We start from the raw sequence: 14,922 nt of genomic DNA, 5'->3' as shown, positions 1-14,922 counted from the left end.
CAAACAAAAGAAAATAACCGTCATTTTTAATATATCAATTTTATTTCGTCTGTCAAAATTACAGCTGTATTAAATTTAACCCGTCATAAATTATTTGTATAATGTTGTATATCTGTTAGGTCAACATACAAAATAGCCTTTTATCATTCATATGAATCAAGATATATGTGGTATATGTAATGTAAAGGAGAAGGCTGAGATACTGTGGCCATTTAATAAGAAGAAAGGAGGTGGAACCAATCAAGAGAGCTAAGAACATGCCAGTGTTGGGGAGGAGGAGTGTGGGGCGCCAACGGATCAGATGGATGGATGTGGGGAGGCGGGGGAATATGGGTGAAGTGGAACTTGCGGAGGAAGATGCAAGGAATAGAAACAGATGGAGAAAGTTGACTCGAGCGGTCGACCCTGCTATACAGCGGGACTAATAAGGTCGAAAGAAGAAGATTCATATGAAACATACAGTTGTAATGTTATTTTTACAACAAAGTTTTCCCTAACTGAATGTTGTGGTAATGATGATTATTATTTTTCCAGCTGCTAATTAGGCTAAAATGCGGTATAGCTTTGTTGGAAGAGAGAAGAAAAAATGTGCCCGCCAATTAGTAGTACTATGCGCTCTGTCTTGTACTGTACAACTAAAATAAGTAATATCAATACAGAAGCTTTTGATAGAGACAAAGTCTACAGTAAGGGAAGCTTTTGCCCATGCTTATGATATCTCAAACACAACATGATATTTCCCAAGTATAGTTGCATATCACACACCTTGCTCTTTCATGAACAGGATTTGCTTTCATTCTGTCAATCACCGGGGTCGATTTCTTCAAGAAATGAGCAAGACGGGACGCATCGGACTGTCAGGGCTGTGGTTCGATCGAGCTTCCTCGCCCATTTGGTTTTGCCTACTTTCTCCAAGATGAGCTCCTTAACCGACGGGCACAGCTTAAGGACTCCCCTCAGAGCCTCTGCAAACTTTTTGCTAATGTTCAGGCCCTTTATGTGCAATGTCATGATGTTCAGAAAGCAGTCACTGCTCAAAAGAGTGATCTCATTCGCTATACTCTCTGAAAACATTATGCACTGGAGATTAGGGGCGGTTTTAATCAGTTTTTCAAAAACGGGAGCAACGCTTCTCGAGTCCCTGTCCAGAGTCCCACAGAACTCAATTTTCGTCAGTTGTCTGAGTGGTTTGAGTTTCAGTCTGAGAAGAGCGCTAACATCAATGATCCAAGCTGCTTCTAAGCAGAGGCAAAACTCCCTTAAAATAGGGCAATAGTTTAAGCAATGAATACCCTCGGCCAGATCAGCTGTGGTGCTCACTTGGATCGTGAGCATCAGGAGTACCCTGCCGGCATCCCTGAAAAGAATGGAGTAACTCTGCCCTGGTGCTGGATGGTTACCGTACAAGTTCATAGCATCACGGAGGACCAATAATTTTAACCCGTCGAAGTGGGAAAAGCAACGAGCTAGGTAAATGTCTATCCTGCTCCCGAACAACCAAATGGCAGTGCCACTCAACTCCAAGTGGTTGATGTTGCAGCTTTCTTTGAAGCTGGTGAATGTTTTGGAAAGCACTTTGAACACTGGCTTAGCGCCGATGAGAGAGGGAAAATTCAGCATCATCGTCAAACCAAAGTGGTCTTTCGGTTCTTCTCTACAGCAAGGCAGTTCGCAGTGTGGAAGGTAAGGTGATTCGTGAAATGAGGTAAACCGTAGTCCAGGATGGGATTTCAGCATAACGTACTTAAGACTATGAAAGCATTCGAAGTCTAATGAACATTTGACGTACACCCTTGACAAGAGAGGAAAGCTGACCTCCACAGACTCATGTTTGTAAGCTGCTTGTATGACTTCTTCTTTCGATTTCCCCTTGAAGAAGAATTTATAGAGGTCGTACCTACGAGGGAAGGACCCTTCCCTATAAACTCCTACTTCGCTCAAAGTCCCGCCGTGTAACTGCGGCAGCAGGTCCATGCCTTTCGCAAAGACGATGTCGCGAATGAAAATTTTCTTCAGTTCAGGGGAACCAGCAAGTATCGCCTCAATGGGAGAAGAATCACGGAAGGTTAGAGACCTTGCGTCTAAGAATTCCACGTGAAATGGGGCAAGAGCTTTTATTAACGCTGCCAACTCTTGACACTCGGACGTATCGCGAATCTGCCAAAAAGAGAAATGAATTACAAGAATATCTTGATTTAACTAGGTTTTATATTAAAAAAATCATCTGGACCTCATGTGACCAATTTCTACAAAGCTGAAAAACAATGCTAAAGGAAATTGGTGGGAAGATATAGATCAAATTTCACGATGATGTTCCAATATTCTTCAAAAGCAAATTCTTGTCCATGGAGGTCATTATTGCCAGGCAACCGATCACCGGTCCATGACGAACTCTCCATGAAGATTGGGTACAAACATTTAAGCCTTAATTTGTAATTACTTCAACAACAGTCTTGTCAGAAATCAATATTCATCCATATAACAATTCAGAACCCCATGAACGACGAAGTATTCCACTTGGGTTATTTCATCCACTGGTGAACAATATAATAATGGGCAGAGGACTGTTCATAAGCAGGTCCTATTGGCAGTGAGTTTGATATTGAGCTATAGATAATTAATGCTTTACAACACTGGCATATGAAGGAAGAAAGTTTTAATTTGAAATACTACATAGCCCTGACATTTCTTGTCCGCAGCCAGTAAAAACCACACTGCATAGACAAGACAAGATACATGAAGGCTTAAATTTTGGGCAGTTAAGGAAGAAAAAATGCAAGCAATCTCAAAAAGGAGTCATAATACTACAAATCAAAATATCGACAATCCCAGTGTTACGAAGCAAGAAAAATAGTAAGAAAAATAGCACACAAACACGCACCTCGATAAACTGGGTGGAGAAGTCACCAACGTCGTAGCAAAATAGGAGCTGAATCACGAACTTGCACAAAGGCATCACTTGGGCGTAATGCAACCCCGAGTTCAGCAGGGTATTGATTTCTTGACTGAGCATAGATCGTATTTGCAAGTAGTGTTTGTTGCAGAGGACGCGACTGGACCAGTAAAAGTCTTTGAGCGCTGTTAAGTGTGACTGTTAGGGGAATTATAAAAAAATTATAAGTAGATGGGTCTAGGGTAGGTCCTGTGAATTAGGCTTATATTTCTCCTGTAACAGAGGTATGCTATATCAAGTGTTTTAATGTTTCAAACCGACTGTGTACCCACAGCATGCTGACTTTCTCCCATCACATATCTAAGAAATTAAGCTCTAAACTTTGACTGATAGCAGCAGATAAAGTACTTACCGCCAAACCTTTCGTAGTCTGGCTCACCGAGAATCTAGGCCTATAAAACCCAATCTCCAACTGTCTCCTCCTTTTTGCCATAAACCGTTTGTAAAATGAGTCTGGTTCTCTAGCCATAAAGTAATCATGGAGAACCGGCAAGCAGTAGCTCACGATGTATGTAGCAGACGCCACAGCAGTATGGAAAACGAGCGAGTTGGGTGTCGATATTTTAGGCACCTGCCTTGGTTCTTTTACCTGGAAAAAGAAGGAACTGTTATTATAATAGGGTCTTAGGGAAATAAATGTGATGTGATGCTGAAGTTCCGTTATAAATAAATGTGTTGTGATACTGAAGTTCCGTTATAAACATATTTTTTAATAAATAAAACAGTCCGCGAAAGAGTAATGTTTCTTCTCAGCTTTCGAACCCAACGGTTGTTTCCCAGGTATTATCAAGGTCCATTTCAACCTTGGGTATTAACTTTACCAAATCCACCTTTCTCATTTTTAACAATAATATATTAAAAAATATTTCAGTAATGTATAATACACGAAAACTCAAAGAATAGTGTTGTAAACATCTCGAGCAGAAAAAAATGTAATCCATCGGAAGAGTGACATCACTTTTTAGCTGTCCAGTTTGAGGGTGGACCAAAGACGGTTGTGACCGTTGTAGTTAGTCACTCTGAAAGTGTGAATCCGAGAAGTCGAAGGACAGGATAACTCGACTCACTGGAGGACATCATAGACTCAGTGGTTGGTTTAGGTCGAACTGGCTTTATGCCTGAAGGCAGGCCATACTACGGTGTCAAGGTCTGATTGGTAATTGGTATCTGGACGGTGGGTATGAGGTCCTATGTGGACCTCTTAGACTCGTTTTAATCAGTCGAGGAAGTGTTACCCTTCAGCACCGGTAGGTTATAAACCGTCGTTAAAGTAAGATACAAACATCTGTGGACGATAGTACCTGGTAACACTGATTTACTTGTTTACCGTAAAAAAAGAAATGTTTTATATGTATACGCTTCAAAATTGTTTTTAAAACCCTGTAATGTAAGAAAAAGTCATTTGATCACGTCATGAAGCTGTCTTTGTTATATAGGATTTATGAATGAATAACTATTCATTTATGCAGCTTTTTTCATGGTTGGTGTCGCGTTTGGGAAGGGGATCTCATATTTCAAAACCGATGTGTTGCTGTCATTGACAGTAGAACGGTTGTATTCTCTAGGCCTAGACCGTGCTCACAGGCTTCTTGGTTCCGTCTGTTTTTTAACGTCTATATTGACGACTGACTGCATCATCTGTGTCTTGGCGTATGGCACTGACGGTATTGTAATTTTAAAAGTTTGCAGGACGCCAGAGAATGCTGAAATTTTAACTTTTGCTCTCCAAATAGTAAACTGAATGATCATGCCTATCTGAAACAGCTGAAATTAATCTTGGAGGCGTAAATTCAAGAACCGAAATAAAAGAATAGCATTCCACGTTTCAGCTGTAGTGACAAAGTCAAAATGTATTTGCATGGACGAAAAGTATGTGTATTCCATTTCCTTTTGTTATTGTTATTTTTTATATATCTGTATCGTAAGCTTCTGTGAAATATATCATCAATTTCTCTAATTCACAGACGCCGTTCCCTGTCGCTCGTCTTAAAACTGAGGCATCTGCTACCATGTTAATGAGATTCTTATCAGACAATGGCTTGCGAAAAGGGGCGTAAATCCAAGCGATTTAGCATTCAGGAGCAAACTTGATATGGCGAAAGCGTACGTAGCCGAAAGAGAGATGGGAATTGTGTTATCGACCCGATAGCATCTGCTTGGCTACATTAATGTCATGTTTCGGCCATTAGCGATATCACGTGATACTTGGGAGTGCTGATACAGGGCCAAGAAGGAACCCGTGCATTCAGTTCCAGAACTTTGAAATCGATTTGACGAAACTGGCTTTATTTTGTCTTAAAGGAGACCCAGCGTTGCTTCCCGTGGAGAATACGGATAAATGAAATGGGTGGCGCTGAAGTTGGTTAATAATCTCCTCTAAAAGTACTAATATAATCTAACCTAACATAGGGGCATGGCAAAAAAACTGGGGCTGGTGCAATACTTGCATATATCTCGGGTGTTTGCGGCCGGGTCCGTAATCATGCAAAATATACCATAAAAATCTTTATGTAGTACAAACTAGAGCAAAAATCTTGCCCCATTCACGTAAAAGACATTCACTTTAAGTAGACAGTTCGTTTGTATGTCTTCGTGCTGACTCTTCGCTCAATATCTTTTAGACTAAGCGAAAATATTGCATTGAAATAATCTCGGCCTTCATATGACCCAAGGCCAATTCAAAGACCATGCTCACGTTTTCCGAATATGAAGACTTCTCTGTGTGTACTAGAATAGAGATGCCTGATAATACAGTTACACTTCGTTTTATGTAGACTTTCAGGGTGTCGTGTGCGAACACATTTAGGAAAATGCTGAATACATTTTTTTGGTCAAGAAAAATTGGCTACTTTAGAAAGCAGTACGAAGTTTAAACCTGGCTATATAGGAACTCTCAGATGCAATATGAACTATCACGAAGTAACCTTTCATTTTAACAGCCAAAGAGGACCAAGAACTTGAATCGGGCTCATCATTTATGCTAAGGTATATGAATTTCATTCACACATTGTGTGTGTGTATATATATGTGTGTGAGAGAGAGAGCACGAGAGCTTTAGTGCGTGTCGGTATAAAATAAAAGGTTTAGAAAGTACCTTCTTTCAAACAAGAGTAAAATACAAGCACAAGGAACCGACAACAGTAATAATGATATTGGTCTCTCAAAGTACTCACGTGGCAACTCATTTTCCTTCGATATTCAGTTGACTAAAGAGAATCAAAGTATTTTTCACTCCGCTGACACGAGGTCACACTCTTACGAACAATTCGGCACGACTGAATGGTGAGGAATTGGAGATTTGAATGGAAAGGAGTTGGGGGGGGGAGAATGAGTCCTCCTAATGCCGACGTAAACATGAAGGAAATTAGGCCTAGGGCAATGGTTTTATATCTCGGCTTAAGGACGAGGACTTTAACCCATTCGCCCAGATTTCGCGTGACGGTGACTCATCACGAGTCATCGACGTCATTTTTCTCTACCAGAAATTTTTTAGAGAGCATTTTCATTTGAAACTTTCCCATAACATTTCTGAGGGTATTAGACTATTCAGAAAATGATCTGTGTATAAATGCAACTTTGTGGGGATAAAACCATTTGCTGGCAACCTCATAATCTTGTCTTTCGGTCAAGATAAAGCCTGAACGGCGTCGTCACTGTAAATTCCCCAGGTTTATTCACAAGCATTTAATGTCGTCCCCATCTCGCTCACGTAAGCCTAATCTATATTAGGTTTCTGATGTCTCATTCACTTCGGATTCTTCGTCGACTCGAAGATAATGATTTTGACTGAGGCTTGTTGGCTCATTTAAGAATTGTTCCGATGTATGTGCGTTACAGTACATAGAAAAACTATGACTCACCTGAGATGATGAAATACTGGTCACAGTTATTATTTGTGCGACTCTCGTGGTTAAGATCTTAATGCTGGTAACTGCCACTTGGAGGGCAAGCAATCCGGAAAAAAAAGCATATGACAATGATTAGGCCCAATGTTTATGATATGATGATGATAACTGCAAGGGGAAATAATAGTCCTATAAAACACTGAGTTTATATATTACATCATTACAGTGCAATGTAAACCAACCACTTAACCTTTCAATGTTTTCCAATTGTCTGTGAAAGCCTATATCAGCGTAGTACTTGTACCACTGCAGTATTTGACAATCCCTTGCCGTAATACGTTAACTATATTTTTCGCGTTCATTAAATGTGGTTATTAGTTGAATACCTCATTTAACTTTTTTTCGACCTTGTAAATAAATTGCACATTAATTTGACAGTTCCCATTTCAAATTAATAATATAACTTCGTATTTGACAGTGAGAAGTTTGATTTTCAGTACAAAAGGTCATATCATCAACTTCAAGAAATACGAACAAACAGGATTTTATATATTATATATCAAGTTCTATGATTATAGCGTGGCAATAAAAAAAAATGCTAAAACCAGCTATAAGATTCTCAAAACAAATTTCTTTGGCAAGAAACGTGTTAAATTATTTCCTAAGGTTTACCTTAAATACTCGTTTTCTCGGAATCGCTGGGCGTATAGAAAACTAATATAAATTCATGGGTGTCTATAACAAATGAAGCAATAGGCTGACCCATTGCTCAAAAGCAGTTATTGACTCGTTTAAATTCGTGCCTGGAAAGGATTGGACGACTCTGTAAGGTATTAGTAAAATTCTCACTTTCTGTGCTTTTATTGGTATTATTCTTCCAGCACAATTAATTCTGTTTATCTCTCCCCTGACAAAGACGATTTAATGCAGACTTTTAATATAACTACCTAAAACAGTCGTCACCTCGTTAATTGTCCTAACGTAATGACTGTTTGAACTGTAAATATGTAATTGTGTTAGCCGGCGACCCTTATCTTCCATCAGCCAATCAGGAGCCTTTTTCCGGCAGTCTTTGCTACAACAGAATGACCCGGACTCTTGCGATTGGCCGAAGACGAGGGGAGAGACGTCACCGAGGAAAAACTGAACTTCTGGCAAACGAAAATCTGCAGTGACGTTCAGAGTTATCAATTTGGTGCGTGGTTTCAGTGTTAATATCATCAGGGTCTTGTTGCTGCATTGTGATACTGAGGTAAGATTTATTTGCTTGAGCAGAAGTATAGTGTTGAAAATTGATGTAGGTTAGGTCTTTTGTTTGTTAGGCGTATTCACACTAGGGTCCGTATAGGCTAAAGTGACGTCTTGAAAAGTTCTCAGATATGCATGGTACATTGTGGACTTCCTAGATTAGGATGGAGAATACCGATGTGATTAGAAGTGAATTTCCTTGGGGCCCTAGGAAGTGATTTTCCAGTGAGGGATCATTATAATGGTGCCTTGCTTTTGCAAGTAGGCGTAAGATTCAAGCTGTTAAGCTTTGATATACGGTGGACTTTTAACTTTGCTGAAAACCCTTACTTCAACATTCAAGGTTACTCTAGAAGGCCCTACTTTTCGTTTTATTGTTGTTCAACTAGCGGAAGCCCTTTTGCCTTATACTGTGCGCTTCTGTTGAAAATTGCTTTAGAATTGTTAGCCTTCTGTGGATGTATGTCTTCTAATGCTGGGTTCCGGACAGGGTTGCCAACTCAAATTTTCCTAGATAGGCTTGCAAAAGTAGCCAAAAAGTAGCTAAAGTCATATGGAATTTCTCTAAAAAAAGTAGCTAAAAATAGAATACTGTAAAAAGGGCAATGAATTAGCAGATAGTCACATTTTTTTTATTGATATTTTAACATACCAGTAGTATAATTATTTGAACTTGTTGTGATGAAAAGAGGAAATAAATTTTACTTATTTAGGAATAATGGAAGGAAAACTAATAATAATTATTAATAAAAAAAAAATAAATTTGTAAAATAAATTATTCAAAAAATTCAGTACTTAATACAAGAAATTTCAAACAAGTAATGCTATTCTTTTCATAAACAAAAAATAAGATTCTTAATAATTGTTCAATAATTACTCAAAAATTAATTCATCCCAATCCATCAATGCCTCTTCGATTTCATGTTCTTGGGATGTGCTGGGCCTGGGTTTTGGAGAGTCTTGATTCTCATATGACTTCAATGTCCCTATTTTTTGTACCACACTATCAGGGAGTTGATAATCATGACAACATTTTCTGTGTCGCCGTAATCCATATTTTATGCCTAATATAGCATTCACCGTCTTCAATATTAACCGATTTCGTGGTTTTGTTTTAACACAATTCATGTTACTAAATAACCTTTCCACATCGGCATTTGAATGTGGTAAAGACAAGATTTTCAAGGCCAGCTGACAAACATCATAAAAGGGATTTTCACCAGTAGATTTCTGCCCAAAGATCTATTGTGTTTGAGGTTTTCTGTCCACTTTACATGATGTAGATTTTCCATTGGAAATCAATTTCCAGCATCATTTTCAAACATTTTGTCAATTATGCTATTTTTTCTCGGCTGCAAACATTCACTAGCACTAAAAAATGACATAGACTTAAGTACATTTATATTATCTGGCAAACGTTGACGAATTTGCTGTATGAAATTTACCAGAAATTTAATACACCTTCCACGAATAAAACTGTCCTTTTCTGGTGGAAACTTACACTCTGCCATTTCATTCTCAAATGCATACCCAAGGTATGGTTTTGGATCTAGACGTTCTTCAATGTTGGTAGTTCAAAATTACTAGAATTCTCCAGATTTGTCGCTAGATTTTAAAGGAAATCTCTAGATTTGCTCCTTGTAGCTAGTGGCCAATAAATGTCGCTAGATGACATTCAAATTCTCTAGATCTAGCGACAAAATCGCTAAATTGGCAACTCTGGTTCCGGAAATAGCTACTAAGGTAGGTGGATAACTGATTCCTTGTGTATCTGTATATTTTAAAAATAATTTTGGCTGTTAAGAGACTTGAACAGTATAACATTTGAGGTTTGGGAGAATGGTACTCTTTAAAATGACCGAATTTTAAGAACTATTCATCAAAATGAGTTAAATACTGTCACTATCAGTTGTTTTACTTCACCATCATGTCGAGAGGTAATTAGCCTTATTTCCGTCACCAGAATGCAGTTTAGAGTAATATATCAGTGGAGTGGATTCAGACACTTTCAAATGGGTAGCTTACTCTAGATTTCTTATAAGATTAATGAAGTGAGAAGCCTTGTCATCGCCTATTCTTACACACAAGCCTCCCATTAAACTGATTATATAGGGTGCGTAAAATGGAGGCAGTCTGAAAGCAGCCGGGTTGTGAAAAGTCCAAAGAAAGGCATACATCCTAACCTGACTTTCCTAATGTTTCCTAGGCCAAAAATGACACCAAGTGAAACTGAGAAATTCCAAAACAATACAAACTCGTATATTAAGGCCTTTCAAAACTTTAGTAGAAACTGATCATATACTGGATCTCGTTAGAGGTTTATCTGTTTTGAAATAAGAACAGTTGCTACTGGGATTGCTGACAAATTATCCACCCCCCACCCCCCAAAAAAAAGGGGTGGAACCCCTTAGTCTAGTCACTTGGCCAAAAAAAAAAAAAAGTAATTTCCCTTAATTTGTTGTGAAGATTTGAGGTTTTTGATTGAATATTATTAAGGCTTTTCTTCGTTCGAAACGAGGTCTGTTTTATGTCCTACGGTCAGGTTAATAAAATTTCTACGGTAGTCAGGCTAATGACAGCATGAAAGAGAATATTGAAAATAAACTTAAATATTTATGCTCTTAATTTTCATGGCTCTTGTAACTAATGGATATGTTAACATTGACTCGATATTTCAGTAAAATTTTTCAATTTTTTGTATTGAAATTAATGACTCTATATTTTTGTAAAATTTTTCCATTTTTTTTGTACTGAAATTAAATCCCTTTTCACAGGTTCAGCTTGAACACTGCAGGCTTAAGTAGAAAATTTAAAATGCTTCTGGTTCTGCAGCCATTTAAGGACAAAAGCACCAAGTATGGAGCAACAACTGGAATCTTGGGTAAGGACAATGAGATAAATGTTACTTTTGACTTTGGAATTAAAACTTTTAATCACTAATCGTTAAGGTTTAAACTTAGGAGATTAGTAGATAAAATTTGCAAATGACTGTCAGTTCTAGACCCATAACTTTTTAAATATTTTAATTGGTTACAGCTAGGGAAAATTCAATTTTTAGGTTGTCATGTCAGTGGACTGAGGCGCAAGGTTATGTCAGTGGACTGAGGCGCTAGGTTATGTCGGTGGACTGAGGCGCTAGGTTATGTCAGTGGACTGAGGCGCAAGGTTATGTCAGTGGACTGAGGCGCTAGGTTGTTATGTCAGTGGACTGAGGCGCAAGGTTATGTCAGTGGACTGAGGCGCTAGGTTATGTCAGTGGACTGAGGCGCTAGGTTATGTCAGTGGACTGAGGCGCTAGGTTATGTCAGTGGACTGAGGCGCTAGGTTAGGTTGCCATGTCAGTGGACTTAGGCGCTAGGTTGGGTTGCCATGTCAGTGGACTGAGGCACTAGGTTAGGTTGCCATGTCAGTGGACTGAGGCGCTAGGTTAGGTTGCCATGTCAGTGGACTGAGGCGCTAGGTTAGGCTGCCATGTCAGTGGACTGAGGTGCTAGGTTAGGCTGCCATGTCAGTGGACTGAGGCGCTAGGTTAGGCTGCCATGTCAGTGGACTGAGGCGCTAGGTTAGGTTGCCACGTCAGTGGACTGAGGCGCTAGGTTAGGTTGCCACGTCAGTGGACTGAGGCGCTAGGTTAGGTTGCCACGTCAGTGGACTGAGGCGCTAGGTTAGGTTGCCACGTCAGTGGACTGAGGCGCTAGGTTAGGTTGCCACGTCAGTGGACTGAGGCGCTAGGTTAGGTTGCCACGTCAGTGGACTGAGGCGCTAGGTTAGGTTGCCATGTCAGTGGATTAACAGGGGACAGAGAGATGAGCCAGTGGATTAACACGAGTTAGGTTAGTAGTGAGACAATACGCCAGTAGGGACTGAGGCGTAAATGAAAGGTTATTTGAGGGTATTATTACAGTTTCGGTCAAAGTGGATATCTGAGGCGCTATAGGTTATATTTTGTCATGATTCGCCGCCAGTGGACTGATCGCAAATTAAGAGTTACGGAGATATTTGCCGACGTCAGTGGACTTGTTGTTATCGCAAGGATGGTTTATGCTGGTTGTCAGTTTTTCTGCTGACTGCGTTTTTGTTTTTTTGTCAATGTATTGTGGAAAAAATGCCTAATCGCTCTTTGTTTTCAGTGAATTACTGAGTACAAATGCTGAAACCTGATTGGTTGCTTTGTTTCAAGAATATCCAATTAACTGCGATTTTGGAATAAGCAGCGTTCTACAAAAGTGCGCTTCAGTTGACTGCCATGGATTGCCACGTCTGCAGTGGGGACTCTGTCTTACTTTGAGGCTATTGGTCGTTTCCATGGACATTACAGTGGAACTGAGGCAGGTTAGGAATACCTTTCCACGCCAGTGAATTTCACTGAAACTGTAACTAGACGTTAGGGGTAAAATTTTGTTCCCACGTAACCCAGTGGACTGAGCGGCGCTAAGGTTAGGTTGCCAGAACGTCAGTGGATTAACAATCTTTTAAAGATAGATGAGCCAGTGGATTTAAAAACGAGTTAGGTTAGTAGTGAAACAATATTTTTTAGAAGTTCAGATTCGTTGATCAGTGTAAGATAGGGAAAATGTAATTTTAGTAAATGAAAGGTTATTTGACAGAAACTAAATTTACTTTGAGTTTAAGGTAGTAAAATTTGCTCTTGACATGTTATGAATCATATATACTCTGTAAGATGTTAGTGTAATTTGTTACCTATCACTGTAAGATATATTTAAATCTTGAATTTAGTGTATAAAAATTGTCGGTATAATGGTCAGTGAATTGAACAAATAATGCAAAACCATTTGTCAGATTGATATAATGCCAATTATTTTTCCAGATTGGAAAGATTTGAAAGTCGTCATAGTGAAGAAAATGATTCATGGCCTTCTGCTCTTCAGAATATCTACCACAGACATTCGTTAAGCCAACTTGGTATTTAATAACACGAAGTTCTTGAAGCAGAATTGAAAATCTGAGGCTGGTAATATATGAATTTTGAAGCACAGGCAATGATAGATTCCCAAGGAGAAAATTTTTGTTAATTTGACCATTAAATTTCCAAAAAAAAAACAAAAAACAAAAAACTGATGATGCTCTAAATTAATTCAACATAGTTTTAGCAATAAGAGTATTTTCAGACTCAACAATTGGTTAATGGCCTTGTATGAGAGTTAGGACTTTTTTTTTTAAACTAATATTGGAAATATTACCTCTTCAACGTAATGAAAGGTTTTTCATTAGCTATTAGTTTACTTCAAATGTTATACAAGTTTTATAATTTGTATAAAGATTTTTCACTCCAAAATACTATTAGGTCTTGTACTGTTATAAATTTTCCTATAGAAATTTAGCCAGTTTTTAGTTCTCGTGAAATGTCTATTTGGTGCTTCATTATGGTTGTAAGTATTGAACCTGCCATTAAATGGACTCTGTTCATATCTGCATTTAGTATATAAATGATGTTGCATGTGGCTAGGCAGTAACTAAACAATATGAAGCATATTTCTTACAAAATTTCAGTATTTTTAAAATTTACTTGCATTTTTTTTTATTTGCCCAAATTTTTCTGAATTGTAGTGTTTGCAAATGTATAGTTGATATTTGTACAATTTCCGCTCAATAGTATGACAAAAGTAAGCTTCGGTACTTTATTAGACCTAATTTAGCACTTAAAGCTTTTTTGACAATTAACATTTTGTTACTGTTGTGTTTATGGTAGTTATGTTACCGCCTTCCAAATATCCTGGATGTACGATATAAGAGCAATCTTCTGCTGCTGTTTATTGGCCTGTTTACATCGTAGTGAGAAACACGAAGAAAAAATACAAAATATGTAAGCGTATAAATGACACAGTACAAAATAGAAGCATCGAAGCCAAGCATACAATAAGGAATCGCGGACCTATTACACGAGGTAGAACTTACAGAATCGTAGTCTGAGAGGTTAGGTTACCTCTGCTTTGAGTCGTTCAAAGGATTTTTGACATTTTTGTCTCGTTCCATTTAACATCCTTGTTCAGCTGATTATATAATGGGAGTGGAATTGATGGTAATAAGGATTTTAGGAATACGTTAGATCTTATGTATCCCAGTTTGCAGAGTGAGTTCGAACAGAAAGGTTATGATCAAGTTGAAAACCTACCCAAGACATTACATTCCAAGTCATGTCATGGCTAGGTCACGCAACACCTCAGAGAGATGGGTACAAGGAAAGATTGTCAGGAAGATAGGTAATTTACATTGATGTTAATATCGGTGGAAAGATTGTAAAACGTCACGTTTATCAGTTGGTCTTTTAGTACAAAATCAAGTACTTCAGTTAATTCAAATAGCTGCAGTCTTTCAGTACAAATCATACAGAAGTACAAAATCAAATACCTCAGCCCTAATTAATTCAGATATACAAACTGCTCACCAGGACGTTCAACCACCAACGGTAAATAGAGAAAATTCGTGCACCAGCTCAGAACACACCTAGAGTACTCCCTAATAGAATGGGTAGAGGAAAGCCCCCTGAAAGATTAGATATGTAAGTGTAGAGAAACAGTTGTTCAGTGACAAGTATAAAGGAAAGGAAATATTTGTCACAAAAGGTGAGAAGACTGTCATGTGTACCTCATAGGGGTATGTTAGTCACAAAGCAGTGGAAGACAAGTGGGTGAAGACTGTCGTGTGTACCTCATACGGAAGTGAAGTAAATGTAACGCAGCATTGCAAGATACTTTATGTAACTACCGCGGGAAATTCTCGTAAGGCGAACGTGTTCCTGTTCATATGTACTGCCCAGTTTTGCAATGTGTAAGTACAACAGTGTTATTCTCATGCTTAGTATTGAACCCTGGATGAACTACCTTGCTGACTACGATTCTGCAAGTTCTACCTCAT

The 14,922-nt window shown here is 38.6% G+C and overlaps 1 protein-coding gene and 1 long non-coding RNA gene across 3 annotated transcripts; one reads left to right on the top strand and one right to left on the bottom strand.

Moving 5' to 3' along the window:
• Nucleotides 1-23: 23 nt before the first annotated feature.
• On the bottom strand, nt 24-6,524 carry LOC136846703 (uncharacterized). The gene is made up of 4 exons (XM_067117800.1): nt 6,127-6,524; nt 3,306-3,542; nt 2,882-3,091; nt 24-2,157 (listed from the first exon to the last, which is right to left on the bottom strand). Exons 1-4 carry the CDS (start codon nt 6,136-6,138, stop codon nt 802-804), a joined length of 1,815 nt encoding a protein of 604 aa, XP_066973901.1. The 5' UTR covers nt 6,139-6,524; the 3' UTR covers nt 24-801.
• On the top strand, nt 4,005-13,422 carry LOC136846705 (uncharacterized). 2 transcript variants are annotated; one of them, XR_010855497.1, is made up of 4 exons: nt 4,005-4,200; nt 7,868-8,050; nt 10,821-10,927; nt 12,875-13,422. It is a non-coding gene; the product is annotated as an uncharacterized lncRNA (long non-coding RNA). The 2 variants fall into 2 exon arrangements; XR_010855496.1 differs by lacking the exon at nt 4,005-4,200 and having other exon boundaries at nt 7,807-8,050.
• Nucleotides 13,423-14,922: the final 1,500 nt, after the last annotated feature.

This window comes from Macrobrachium rosenbergii, chromosome 15 (assembly GCF_040412425.1).
Source record: "Macrobrachium rosenbergii isolate ZJJX-2024 chromosome 15, ASM4041242v1, whole genome shotgun sequence".
Lineage (NCBI taxonomy): Eukaryota > Metazoa > Arthropoda > Malacostraca > Decapoda > Palaemonidae > Macrobrachium > Macrobrachium rosenbergii.
This window is presented reverse-complemented; position numbering and strand designations above follow the sequence as displayed.